The sequence below is a fragment of the Osmerus eperlanus genome, chromosome 2, assembly GCF_963692335.1.
Source record: "Osmerus eperlanus chromosome 2, fOsmEpe2.1, whole genome shotgun sequence".
Lineage (NCBI taxonomy): Eukaryota > Metazoa > Chordata > Actinopteri > Osmeriformes > Osmeridae > Osmerus > Osmerus eperlanus.
This window is the reverse complement of record NC_085019.1, coordinates 2,337,738-2,351,242: the sequence shown is the minus strand read 5'-3', so window position 1 is coordinate 2,351,242 and position 13,505 is coordinate 2,337,738. Positions and strand designations below refer to the sequence as shown.

The window sequence follows — 13,505 nt, the reverse complement described above, 5'->3', positions numbered from 1 at the left end:
ACAACAAGCTTGTCGTTAAATGCACCCCCCTCTATTGTCTGTTCTGTATATCCCAGCATCAAATGATTCTTACTGTACACTGAGGGCACTAGTATGAATAACCACAGTAAGTTTCAGGCATGTAACACTCCTAGTCAGAGTTAGCAGGGGGTGCATTTCATGACAAGAAGGAATACAACAAGCCTGTCGTGAAGTGCACCCCCCTCTATTGTCTGTTCTGTATATCCCAGCATCAAATGATTCTTACTGTACACTGAGGGCACTAGTATGAGTAACCACAGTAAGTTTCAGACATGTGACACTTTCCTAGTCAAAGTTAGCAGGGGGTGCATTTCATGGCAAGAAGGAATACAACAAGCCTGTCATGAAATGCACCCCCCTCTATTGTCTGTTCTGTATATCCCAGCATCAAATGATTCTTACTGTACACTGAGGATTTGTACTGATTTGTACTGTGTACACTGAAGGCACTAGTATGAGTAACCACAGTAAGTTTCAGGCATGTAACACTTTCCTAGTCAGAGTTAGCAGGGGTTGCATTTCATGGCAACAAGGAATACAACAAGCCTGTCGTGAAATGCACCCCCCTCTATTGTCTGTTCTGTATATCCCAGCATCAAATGATTCTTACTGTACACTGAGGGCACTAGTATGAGTAACCACAGTAAGTTTCAGGCATGTAACAATTTCCTAGTCAGTGTTAATAGGGAGTGCATTGCACTTACATAAAATGGAAAACATGAAATGCTCTCCCCCTGCATACATTTCTTCCCTTCTACTCCAGCATTATGTACATGTAATGGCATAAATTTAATACCAATACATGTGTATGTATAGGGTGGACAGGTCTGAAATCAGAATAGTCCATGGTAGGTGTGGGATTATTATGTTTTATTTTTGTCATTTATTTCATTGACTTAAACAATAAGAATAATATGTCCTATCTTAAAAAAGGATTTGATGGTGAGAAGGCTTTGTAGGCTGTAGGCATGTGAACCTTTGGTCCCTTTTCAGGACAGCTGATAGCCTATTCTGCACCTTACGCGCAGGCTAACTGCATTAAAATCGCATGCCTTTGAATATACATTAGTATGAAGAGCCATGTGAAATACTTTGAACCTGCTACACAAAATACATTTCCTTTGGTAATCATACTGGGGTATATTTCCTAAGAATGCGATGTCGTGGAGCAAGAATGTTGGTTCGCGTTCGTTACTAATAGTAACGATACGGTTACGGTTACTATATGGTTTGAATGACGAACTTTAAGGATTTTGTGTTGAAAATAGCATCTGATATTTACACAGATAACCGACATTCTTCTCTTGAATTCTATAACAAAGAAAGTATAATGTGAGACTTCTGTCTCCCCTTCGTTTGGCTGCGATATCAAGACGAAATCCTTCACTCTTTGATTCGCGCGCGATCCCGCGAGGGGGTGCCAATCCATAGAGTCATGCATCGGGTGATACAACACCGGCAATTCACCACTAGGTGGTGGTTTCCAGTAAACTCGTACACACAAATATACCCCATCCCCCCATACCCCTTTCCGTTCTACATTTAAGGATCTGAGCAGCTGTTTTCAATAAACAAATTATGGGTCACCCCTGACTTCACGTCATATACTGTAGTCATGGAACTATCGATGAAGCAAGAGGCTTATTATCCTCGTCTTCTTTTTTTATTATAGTCTTCAAACTTGTACTGAACATATTCTTAGGGTTGATGAATGAATGAATTGTGCTGTTTTTTTTTATTATCGTTCAGCATTCGTAGTGCTAATAGTTTTCTCTCTGGGCATGTCTGACATTCTGTCATGTGAATGTGGGTTAAATTGCAACGGTCTGAAAGTTCCAGACTTTGGGCTATTACAAACTGTTTCGAGTCTGGCAAGATTTCAGCGTATTATACAACATTTTTATTCACAACTTTGTACGGAAGTCATAATACAGAAGACAGTGTCTGCACACTGCATGTGCCATGTTGGTGCGTCTGTCGTTAAATAGTTCGCAATACATCACAATGTATAGCTGTACAATAGGTATCTATCGATCTACTGTATCTGCCTGTTTATCTGTCTCTAATTGAACACACATCAGCATGAAATATCGGTTCGTTACAGTTTATTTTCACGGCTTTTATAGAATTTCATAATTATTAACTCAAACATATATTTCGCACCTTATTCGAGAATATCGGCCAGTTTGGCATTTTTGTTTTGGGTGAGAGAACGAGAGTATACACATTGGACCAATAGCGAGCTACATCCTGCTGATAGAAAATCCTAAAAAAACGACTCGAAAATCGAGGGGAGGGGTGAGAGCCAAGCAGAGGTAACTCGCCGGGTCTGTGGCAAGCTAATCTAAACGAAGCCTTAAACGGCCCGTCAAAAGAATTAAAAGGCAGTCGAGTACAGCAATTTTAGACGAACAAGAGGACGCATTCATTGACGTTAACGACAGGGCAAAGATGGTAAGTGTTTCTTGCCAATTTCTTCCACAGATCTAGCCACAGCACTGTACACCCAGCACATAGCCTAGCTACCCCCCCCTCTTCTTTTGTGATGTGATGTCCATTCCCTTAAGCTAGCGAGCAATGGCTCGGTCTTTATCTGCTGTGATGTGAACAGGACCGATTACTTGAGTAAATAATATATCCTGCTTCTTCGTCAAGTGGGATGATGTGCGACTATGCGCTCAAATACTATCTAACGTTATGTCTAAAACCAACTCTTTTGTTGTATGATTATCAATAGGCTAGTTACTCCTAAAGAAATGATGAGTGAATTGAATATGCTTATGTATTATATTGTGCCCCTATTTACATCACATATTAGCAGGTAACTGCATACCAGGGACGTTGGCTTGCGTGCAATCTCAACAATAGCGATCAGCCTATCTTGACTTCATTTTTGTGGGGTTATCTCTTCGCCCCTGTCACTCAACCTGAGCGGGTGCTTGAAACCCAGGCATTGTCCACTGCTTCCGTGAACAACGTTGACGATTTGTAGATGCTGTCTCACTTTCACTGTTGAATAGGCTACAATGATTGTAATAAGGTTTATTTTGACTCGGTTGCGTGTTTGTCAGGCCACTCTGACATGATTGAGATCGTGAAAATCTATTTTACGGTAACCCAAAAGCAACGAGCAGCAACGGAAATGTATGCTTATAGGACTCCGTTATATACCAGACTAGATGCTGCCCTTGATGATATCGGGAATCATTTTGTGTACTGTACAGCACCTGAAGACTCCTCGATGTTACGTAAGGTGTGTGGAGAAACTGGATTTTCATCACACAGTGTGCAACAAGGAACCCACTTTACAAGATTTCTAATGTAATTTCGTTGATATTAAGGCTGTAGAGTCATTCTGCGAGCTTTGCCATTGCCAGATACCTGTGCCAGCAACCCTCACGCAAACGCCTTGTCCAACCATATCCCCGGTTGTGTTTAGACCAGGGAACACACTTCTAAAAACAATCTGGTCTTGTCAAACTAGTTCTCGATCTGCAGCATCCCGGTAATTAAACGTCGTCGGCGTGCTCCTTGTCTGTAATTTATGCCGGTGTTTACTGTGACTTGACACATATGGTTTGCAGACAGATTTACGTCAATGCTGGCGGATTTGAAACTTGATTGGACGGCTGGTGTCGTGATTTGACTGATTTATTGCGCTCCAGTTAAATTAGTAATACACGACTAGCAACACAACCAATCTTGAGCATTGTTTTCCAATATACTTTGATGGACAAACAAGTTTTTTTGTTTTTGTTTTGCTGGAATAAGTGTATTGGAATTCAATTAAATATGCACACATGTTAATACAAAAACAGCCTCTCTTCCATAGGTGCACAAGGCTAAGACGGATGCATATATAACGATGAGAAATTGCTTGGCTTCAATTCCGAATAGCAGCCGTTAATATCCCCTCCAGGTGCACGTCATCAAGGTTAGGCAACCTCAGGAGCTGATTTTATTCCTGGTTCAATACCCTCTGTCCTGCAATCCGTGAATTAATGCAGATGATCTGATAATTTTACTGATTAAGGGGTGTCCGATATACAGTCGTGTAAAAAAAAGATTGTGTAGTCATTGCACGCATCTAAGCATTTTCTCAGAAATGTTGTGTAATGAGTCCCAAATACAGTCGCTACCAGAAATAAATCAGTCAGTAAAAGATTACAAAATATGATAATCCAATAATCATGTTTTATTGCTCTGGTAGAATGTAAGAGAATTTATTCGTGCAGAATTATGGGATTTATTCAAGCTTTCCAGACCAAACTTTTGTCTTTGTTTATGACAAATAATGAGTCTTAAGAGTACTGTAGGCTTACATGACTGAAGGATTTACATCTTTGAATGTGGTGAGATTGAAGTTCCTGTTAATTTGCATCACAGTTTCATAACAATTGACCCTCGACTGTTTTATTGGTTTCAACAGTTTGCAAAAAAGGACATTTCAACACAAAACCTTTTCAAAATGTCACACTGCTTCCTCCAATCAAATAGTAATGAAAATGGCAGCTGATAATTGACCAAGATCAGCCACTTTTCCTCCTTTGATGCCGTTTTAATCCGTCTCTCAAGGGGATGAGGCGCTGATCACGGTTCTAAAAATATCACATGACACAATGAAAGCCGACTTTTCCTCCTGTGAAACATCCACTCCAGACTAACCCTTTCCAGGGGCCTCACACTTCCTTAACGTCAGCCCTGCCCCCTGCTATGTCAATAAAGCCCGCAGCTTAAAATGAGAAGAGGGCATCTGGAACAGTAGACAGATTTGCATTCATTTTTGTCAACACGATTGGGCATGTCATCTAGAATTCCCCCCAGAGGCTTTGGTGGAAAAAAAATCTTCTCTTCCCCACTGTGTGATAACATCTGATCAGATGCTGAAGGCTGTGTTGTCTTCGGTAAATATTACATTTAGTCATTTAGCAGACGCTCTTATCCAGAGCGACTTACAGTAAGTACAGGGACATTCCCCCCGAGGCAAGTAGGGTGAAGTGCCTTGCCCAAGGCCCACAACGTCAGTTCGGATTACTAGCCCGATTCCCTCACCGCTCAGCCACCTGACTCCCATACAAATATGCCAGGTATCAGAAACCTTTTGGGTACATGTATGTTCAAGCCAATACAGCCTCTAGGTATTACTCAATGCCTAACCTGTTAGAACTTGAGACTGAATGTGGCCTCTTGAACATGCAGTACACATGCATACGCACAGGTTCATACAGGTGGCAAACGTTCTTACCTGGAAGCATGAATATAACTGTGTCTTCAGTCTTTCCCATGATTTGTATGTGGTGCGTTTTCTGCAGACCTAGAAAACTATGGAGACACTGGCAGCTCTTTCAGAAAAAGAAGTTTACATGTTAGATGAGAACTGGGCCTCCTGAAATAACACTTGGTTGTGATGTATGCAAGTTAGAAAGGAGTCATGTGTTAGAAAGCAGTCGTGTGAGAAAGTGGAAGTCCAGATCAAGCCTGGGAAACGGTCCGTCTGGTGTCCCGTCTACGAAAACTCAGACCTCAGCCTTCAGGAACCTTGCTACACAGGTTTCACATCCTGTGTAGGGATGATCTTACGACGCATTGTCTGTCTGTGTCACTAGTTACACCACCGCCACCCCCAGCCAGCTCACAGGAAATGGCCTCCAGGCGTGTCAAATAGAAGAAACGGTTTCATGTCAGTTCACGGAAAACGTCACCACCAGCTACAGAACGCAGACAATGTTCGGTACAACATTGTATCATTTGTATTAGACTCGTTTTTGGCAGATTGTAAGTCGTACTTGGTGTTGTTGAGGGAAAGACGTTAACAAAGGAGGAAGTTGTTTGCTTGTGTGCGTTTTGTTGGGTCTTTAACACCCCAAACATTTGTGCGGCCTACTTGAAGTTGGCAGACCAGAAAAGCCTTCAATCTGCTGACCAGCTAGTTTCACCCTGATCTTCTACCCTTAAATGTGTCAACATTTCATGAAGCAAGTGTTTCTCTCTGCACTCGGCTGCAAAGCAGTCAACCATGTCCCCACCACATGTTTGTTTCTGTGGTGTTCCCCGAGAACTGCACAAGGCTTCTCAGAGATCAGAGATCCTGTCTCATGTTCATGGTGGGGGGGGGGGGGGAGACAGACACTTGTATCTGATCACTACCCTGCAGTTACCGTTTTCTCAGTGGGACGTGGCCCTTGTTGCATTTTGATGCCGTTTTAATCTGTCCCTCTGTCTCTCTCAAGGGGATGAGGCGCTGATCACGGTTCTAAAAATATCACATGACACAATGAAAGACGTGGTGAAATTAATGACCACTGACGTTTGTTAGCACACGGCCCCTTCTCCCCATGTAGGGCCAGTTGCACTCTTCAGCTTCGGACTGGACACTGTCACTAAGCCCGAACAGATCAAGTCCTTCATCACTGTGTTCAGCAGTGCAAAGACCAGAGTCTCTCTGGTAATATTCCAGAGTGGTGCTGTAACACTACTAAAAGTGAGGGATTAGCTACTTAGTTACTCTTTTTGTAAACACGTTTGGTCCGGTTTATGGTCTGAAGAAGAGGATGCTTACCTGTCTCCAGTTTATGACCTGAGTATTTCCATGTTTAGAATAGTCTAAAGGCCTACATGGCTTTGAAGGTGCAGGTACCTCTGGAAACCTCCTCAGCTCAGCCCCTTGTCTAATGTCGAGGGAGAACGCAATAGGGATTTGTCTTGGTAAAACAATAAGAGGATCATCAGCATGGAGAAGAAGATACTTAAGTTACCACGGTGTGGCTTTAAGAATCAGGTCCTAAAGAATTCTCGCTTGCACACTTTTTAAAACGTACAGCGAGACATTCTCTCGAGCCTTCGATGCACGGTGTTTTAGGGACAGTTTCAACCTTTTTATTAATAAGTGTTTTCTGTTCGGCTATGAGATTGAAAGTTAAGATCTGACGTCACCAAGCAACAACTGAGCCTCTTGCTGAAAAAGGAGACTGATCTTGCGCAATCTGAGAAAGCAAGCATTTCTTTGTTCGCTAAGAGCCCTCCAAATATGGTTGCACCTTCCAAACATAGGCAGCCTGCACCAAATTGCAACTGAATCTTCGTGTCAACAATAATGGGCACATCAAGGCCTCTTATTTTTCAGACTTGTTTTAATCCCATATTGTTGCACCAAAAAATATTTTATGGTGTTCGTGGCCATAGATTAGACAGAACAGACTCTGTTCTTTTAGTTCCTCTTGATGTTGGTTTGGCTGTAAGCACTGATGGTGATGCCCATATATGGACCTAATCAAGAGCAATAAGATTCTCCCATGTTAGGCAGCAGGGTGGCAGTTGACTGGGCCTGTATCTATGTCCCCCTCCCCAGATAGACAGCCAAACACAGGAAGTTGGGTGTCATTACAACTTCCTGCTTAAACGCTAGCTTTTGGGAAGGGATGTCGTGCATCTCATGTACAAATATGGCAACATAAGACAGATGGCTATGGTGCAGCCTTCCAGGATTTGTGTGTGTGTGTGTGTGTGTGTCTTGACATGGCATCTAATCCGGTTTCATTTTTGTATACAAGAGCCTGTTGCCTCTGCCTGGTGAGCTTGGTCTATGATGGAAGGGAATGTTAAACGTTGCTGAAGTGTTCTGCTCAAGTTGTGGTCCGATTCTGCAACAGGACAAGTGTGCATGAGAAACCCGATGCCTTGCATGAACTGATTGCCCAGAGTTGTCACCTGAGTATATATTGCACTTTTTGTTTTTCTTTTAAGACTGGACCAGGTGGCGTTACACACTGCAAATCTGGAACCATGAGGGGCTTTTGCTCTGGAACCAGTTTTAGGAAGACTTTCAGGAACAGGAAGTAGGCTTGGCTTGCTACACCAAGCAACCAAGTATGCAAGATTTGCACCAACACACCCACTAGAGGCTAAATTAGTGTAATGAGGAAGAGAGGATGGTGATAGCATCTTCAGGAAGCTGTTGTGCTCCCATGAGAAAATTAGCCCGCTGAAATGTCTTCCTGATCTTAGATATGGAAGCTATAATCCTCTCCTCCTCCCTCTCCCCCCCACTCCCATTCACCAATCTTTCCATTCTTCTCTTTCTAGATGTCTGCGTGAGGTCAGAGGTGTGAACTTGACCTGTTGGGTCCATGAGGTCAGGCTGTCCCCAGATGATAGACAGGCTGCACACGGACACTTCTCCTCCCCCCCATGTCTCCCTCCTTCCCTCCGTTTGTTTCACAGCGTACAGCTGTGACACCGTCTGGCATAGGGGAGAAATGTGACCTGTGTGTGTGTAAGGGATACGGCACAACACACTGAGCCTAATGGCAACAATTTGTTTAGTGCTGCATAATTGAATCGTTGGTTGGTCTGATGTGTCACTCGCCAGGGATTTTGTCTGGTCAACATGTCTCGGAGCTGAATTGTGTTTTGTTTTTGGTGCGATTACGTGTTTTCCTAGTTTCAGTGTGCTTGCATAAAAGTGTGTGTGTGTGTGTGTGTGTGTTGGGTGGTGTACGACTACATGAAAGGGTTGTAGTTGTCTCCGATGTGGAGGCCTCACTAAAAGGTTTCGTTAAACCTCCCTCCCTCCCCCCAGCCCCCTTATATAATCAGGTTTTAGTGAAGTCTGCAGTGGACTTTCCCCTCCTAAACAGAGAGAGAGAGCGTGAGCGAGAGAGTCAGGAAGAGAGAGAGAGAGACAGGGAGAGAGAGACAGGGAGAGAGGGAGAGAGAGAGAGCCCTTCTGCACACTGCCTTAGCGCCTGTCACCAGCGTGCGGAGCCCCAATGTGCCTGGCTTTCTCCAGCCCTCATTATCCACCCAAACGACCTGTTAGTCCGGCCTGAAGACATGGTCATAGACGTAACCATGGAGACAAGGCCCAAGGTTCCCGAGGGCATTCCATCCTTACGGATGGTTCCCTTCGCCAGGTGTGTCACAGGTGAGAAGCCTGGAAGCAAAACACATTTGACCGACTTTTTGACCCCTCCCCGCCCAGTTATTTTTCTCTTTCTTTTTTTGTTGTTGTTTTGGATGAAGATTTTAGATCAAAGTGCCTCTTCACGTATTGACTCGACCTCAATGATCTGGGAGGACGCTGTGTGTGTAACAGCTCTGCCCTCAGGCCACTCTTTGATAACAGGGCAGGCGCATAGGCTTTTATTACAAGGCTAATGCTAGTCTGGAAAGGAATTGAATTTTTGAACAGCACTTTTCAGTCCGCGCTCGTAAAACATCTCCTTCTTCTGGTGCCTGCGTTCTTACTTAGATTTTTTTATTTTTGGGGGGGAGTTTGGACTCCACAGTATGTGGAACGTGCATCAGAATACAGTATGACGGAGCAGTGCTCCCTCCTAGTGTTGGCCTGTGAGTGCAGTTGTAGAGCAGCCAGTGAGCGGCGCCTAGCAGGGCTGACGCGCTCCGACAGAAGGCTCCTGATCCCCTCACAGCGCCGGCCGCAGACAGATGGAGCGACCAGGATAGAGAGGCCCACGGAGGGGAGAGGCAGTGATGAAAGGGAATGATGGGATGGAATTACATGAAACAAGGATGGGGGAAAAGGTGGTTTTAGAGTGACTGGGGTGAGGATGGCAGTTGGTCGCTTCACACTGTCTGCCTGTGAAAATTGTGTAACATTGGTGATGTGCAATGTTGATGTTTCCGGCATTTTGACTACTGTATTTATCGTGTGTGTGTGTAGAGGTCAAAATAAACATATTTGCTTTTTTCTTCTCCTTTAGGACAACCGAAACACCCCTGAAGAGAAACCGGTCCAGCGCTCTAAAGTAAATATACCTTCATTATACAACCACTCCACTCTGCTCAGTAGGGCTGCCTGTCAGTTCATCTGTCCACCTGTCTCTATCTCAGCCACTGATCACCGTCAGACTGGTCACAGCATAGTGCAAAATGCACCAAGACCTCTGTTCATACTGAGCCACTGACAGGCCCTGTCGGTCATACCACAGATATGACTGAACATATCTGAATAACTGAAGTTAGTCTCAGCCAAACCTGGAGCCTGTTCCACGAAGCCAGTTTACCGAATAAACCAGGCTCATGCCAGGGAAAGTAAGCCTGGCTTTATTCTGTAAACTGGCTTTATGGCCACAGAACCCCAGCTCTCTGGAAGCCTAGTTCTGACTGTGTTTGTGTTTTTCCTTGCGTCCAGTCCTTCAGCTTCAAGACTCAAAGGGAAGTATGCTCGTCCTGTGACAAGACTGTCTACCCCATGGAGAGACTGGTGGCCAACAACCTGATCTTCCACAGCACCTGCTTCTGCTGCAAGCACTGCAACACCAAACTCAGGTGGGGGCCCGTACACCAACAAACAATGTCAATGTATTAACTAATCTGACACACACACACACAGCAATGACCTTTTTGTACACATATTGACCCCCTCCCTCGATTCCTGTTTTGCAGCCTTGGCACTTACGCTGCCCTACAGGGTGAGTTCTACTGCAAGCCCCACTTCCAGCAGCTCTTCAAAAGCAAAGGCAACTACGACGAGGGCTTTGGGCGCAAGCAGCACAAGGAGCTGTGGGCCTCAAAGGAGGCGGAGAAAATAACCAAGACCGCATAACCCCCGTCTGCCTGCGTCGTCCTGGCCATCCGATCCCTCGCCCATCTCACCCATCTTTCTCTCTCCACCTTCACCCCGCCATTTTTGAACACACGCACATCATATGGCACATCGTGAAAAATGCACACAGGCGCACACACACACACACACAGTAAATGATGTGACCTGCTTGAAACGTCAGATGGTGAGGTGTTTTTATCTTGATTTCAATTGAGCGCATATCATTATCTTTCAATCATTTTATTTTCCATTTCCTCCAGGGAAATGTTTGTTGATGGTGACCAAACACCTTCTCCACCAGCCAGTGTTAAATTTCTGCTGGAAGTGGGAAGTGAAATCTTAAAACGTTTTACCTTTTTCAAAAAACATTTTTTTTTTCAAATCTTTTTTTTTCCAGTTGCACCCTTCTTGCTTAGTCGTAAGGAAATGGTATGCTCGGAAGAACTCATTGTTAAATGTGAAGTTCTAGATCAGTAGGCCTACCTCTGTGCAGTAGCGGAGCATACATTCAGGGCAAGATTCTGAGGGGGTTTATTTGACTATTCTACTTATCTTTCTGATTGTTACTTAAAAATGGATCCACCGTGTATTGACTGAGCAGTTCTCTAGTGGTCATGTTGTTAGTTGATCAGGGTTTTTGAAATCTGAGAAACAAACCTGGAACACAGTACTGTATATAACAATCTCACATAATGGCACACTCCTGCCTGTCCTCTCACTGTCCGCTTCCTTTTCTGACAGAGTTTTATTTTCGTTATTCCATTTAATTTTATATTTTGTAAAAATATTTTGTTTAAGTTCCTGTGATCTGAATGGGCTGTCTGGTGTGATGCGCATGTTAGTTGTCTTGAGTCTCAGACTCGCCTTGTTACTGTACTAACCTCTCGTTTTGAATTTGTTTAAATGTGCTTCATTGACTCATCACGTTTTAACAAGCACTCTTTGTGTATATGCTGAGTCTGACTGATGTCATGCCGAAAGCTACTTTTACCAGAGCTATATGGCTGGAATATTAATGGGTTTTAAATGTCCTATTTTGGGTATGAGAAGTATCTCATAGGTTGATCTGTACATATAGGTGTAGTTTGTACTTAGTGAACATATCACACTATAATGTACTCTGTCTTGCGCATATGACCATGCATGACCACCAGGCAAGACGTTTTACAGGGAACAGCTTCACAGTAAACCAACCGTCACTCCATTTAGTGCTACTTCCAGCCCCTACAGTTATATCATGCTAGGGCTGTATTTTGCTCTGCCAGTGTGTAAACCAACCTAGACTTCACTCTAACATACTGTCTTATCTTGATGGGGCATCACATCGTTCCATATAATCTTCCTTCGTAGAAACTTATAGTGCGTGTCACTTTCACTAACATTTTTCTTTTTTGGGTCAGTACCTACCTGGGCCCTCTATGTCTCGAGTGTTTAGCTGTCTTGAAGCACCGGAGCCTGTTCTTTCAGAGCTTGCGAAGACCAAGGCCTTTAGAGTTGTAAGAGCAGAGTTTAGAACAGTGTACCCTGAACCTCTGCATGGAGCTCCTCCTACTGGTGGAAGCGTGGAAGGGATTGGCTAGTCAACCCGGAGGCCCTTAGGCAGCTGTTGGTTTAGCGGTAGTTCTGTGGACATTTTGAGTATGTGACGAGACCTAGCCAAAAGTGCAAACTTACGCAGACCACAGTTGGTTATTAATATCATTCGTTCTTATTCTTTTCCAAGAATAAAACGACTCAATTTTCATAAAAATAAAACGTATCAAATGTCCCTAACCACTTGACTGACACTTGAATGACACAAAATATATTTTGTGGCTGAAAGTTTACTGTGAATGAAACATGCTGTGCAGAATAGACAATAAACTGAGGAAGAGGTATACATTACTTTTGTATAGAAAAGCCTTAGAAATGAGTAACCTAACCATATTTGTTTTCCATACAAAACTTTAATTCAGTGCACTTTGTGCATAACTACCACCACCTTCTACATACTCTAACTTCTACCTTCTCACTTGTCAAATAAAAATGCTTATGCTTGCTTTATACAGTTAAAGCAGTGGGCACTAGTGGTCACTTAATTCTGCCTGCATTTGCCCACTTTCTAAAGCCCCTTACTGAATTTACCATATTTGAACTAATTGAGGTTTTCTATTTGTCTTTATCATCTGAGTTCATGCCTGTCCTCGTCGGTAACCATGGACACAAAGACACTGTGTCCATATCACCTGTTCTGTAAGAGCAGTACGCCAAGGTACAAACGCGTAATCTGTGAATTAACTTTTGTTTTGTAAGAGACACGAAAGAGGATGTTTTTCCACACCTGCGCACCAGGAGGCTCAGGTGAACGAGAACCGTGTTCCTGTGTTCTACAAGTCATCTAGTGTGCTAAATTTAACGTAACTTCGTTTTGGTTTTTCAATTCAAAAGTCACTGTTGTCCATAATTGATACGAGATTTAAATGTATGCATCTTATTGAAAATGTATTCGATATAAACTTGACCTGTGGAATGAGGTGGCCTTGCAGTAGAAGGCCAACGGGCCGCGTGCTGTGTCTCCTCTCTTTACTTCAGGATGTAGTTCATGTTGTGCTGGTAGAAGAATATGATCATAAAATGTGAACCCTGCTACACACACACACACAATCAGATGTATATTGTCTGCTCTTTTTCTTTCCATAGTTTTTTATTTTAATTTTTTTACATGCTTTTTGGAGAAAAAATAAATAAAGATGCTGGTGCTGACTCAGACTGAAGTGGTGTGGTGCTTTTCTTAAAATGTAGACTGAACCTCAGAAGTCTAGAGTGTACTATGGTAGGCTATATTAGGCCCACATACCTTTAAAATAAGTATTTCGCGTGGTGTATTTACCCAAGATTATGCAAAGATCTAAATGTAAAAAGACATAGATTACTCGAG

The 13,505-nt window shown here is 43.4% G+C and overlaps 1 protein-coding gene across 1 annotated transcript; it reads left to right on the top strand.

Annotated features, from left to right (window-relative positions):
- Window positions 1-2,295: 2,295 nt before the first annotated feature.
- limd2 (LIM domain containing 2) lies at window positions 2,296-13,336 on the top strand. Its single transcript, XM_062487097.1, has 4 exons — window positions 2,296-2,475; window positions 9,744-9,788; window positions 10,175-10,311; window positions 10,429-13,336. Exons 1-4 carry the CDS (start codon window positions 2,473-2,475, stop codon window positions 10,586-10,588), a joined length of 345 nt encoding a protein of 114 aa, XP_062343081.1. The 5' UTR covers window positions 2,296-2,472; the 3' UTR covers window positions 10,589-13,336.
- The last annotated feature ends 169 nt before the right edge of the window (window positions 13,337-13,505 follow it).

Excerpts from the sequence above, each read along its gene's own strand:
- limd2 (XM_062487097.1), top strand. Across the intron at positions 9,789-10,174 it reads AACCGGTCCAGCGCTCTAAA|TCCTTCAGCTTCAAGACTCA; the intron begins GTAAATATACCT and ends CCTTGCGTCCAG. Across the intron at positions 10,312-10,428 it reads CACTGCAACACCAAACTCAG|CCTTGGCACTTACGCTGCCC; the intron begins GTGGGGGCCCGT and ends CCTGTTTTGCAG.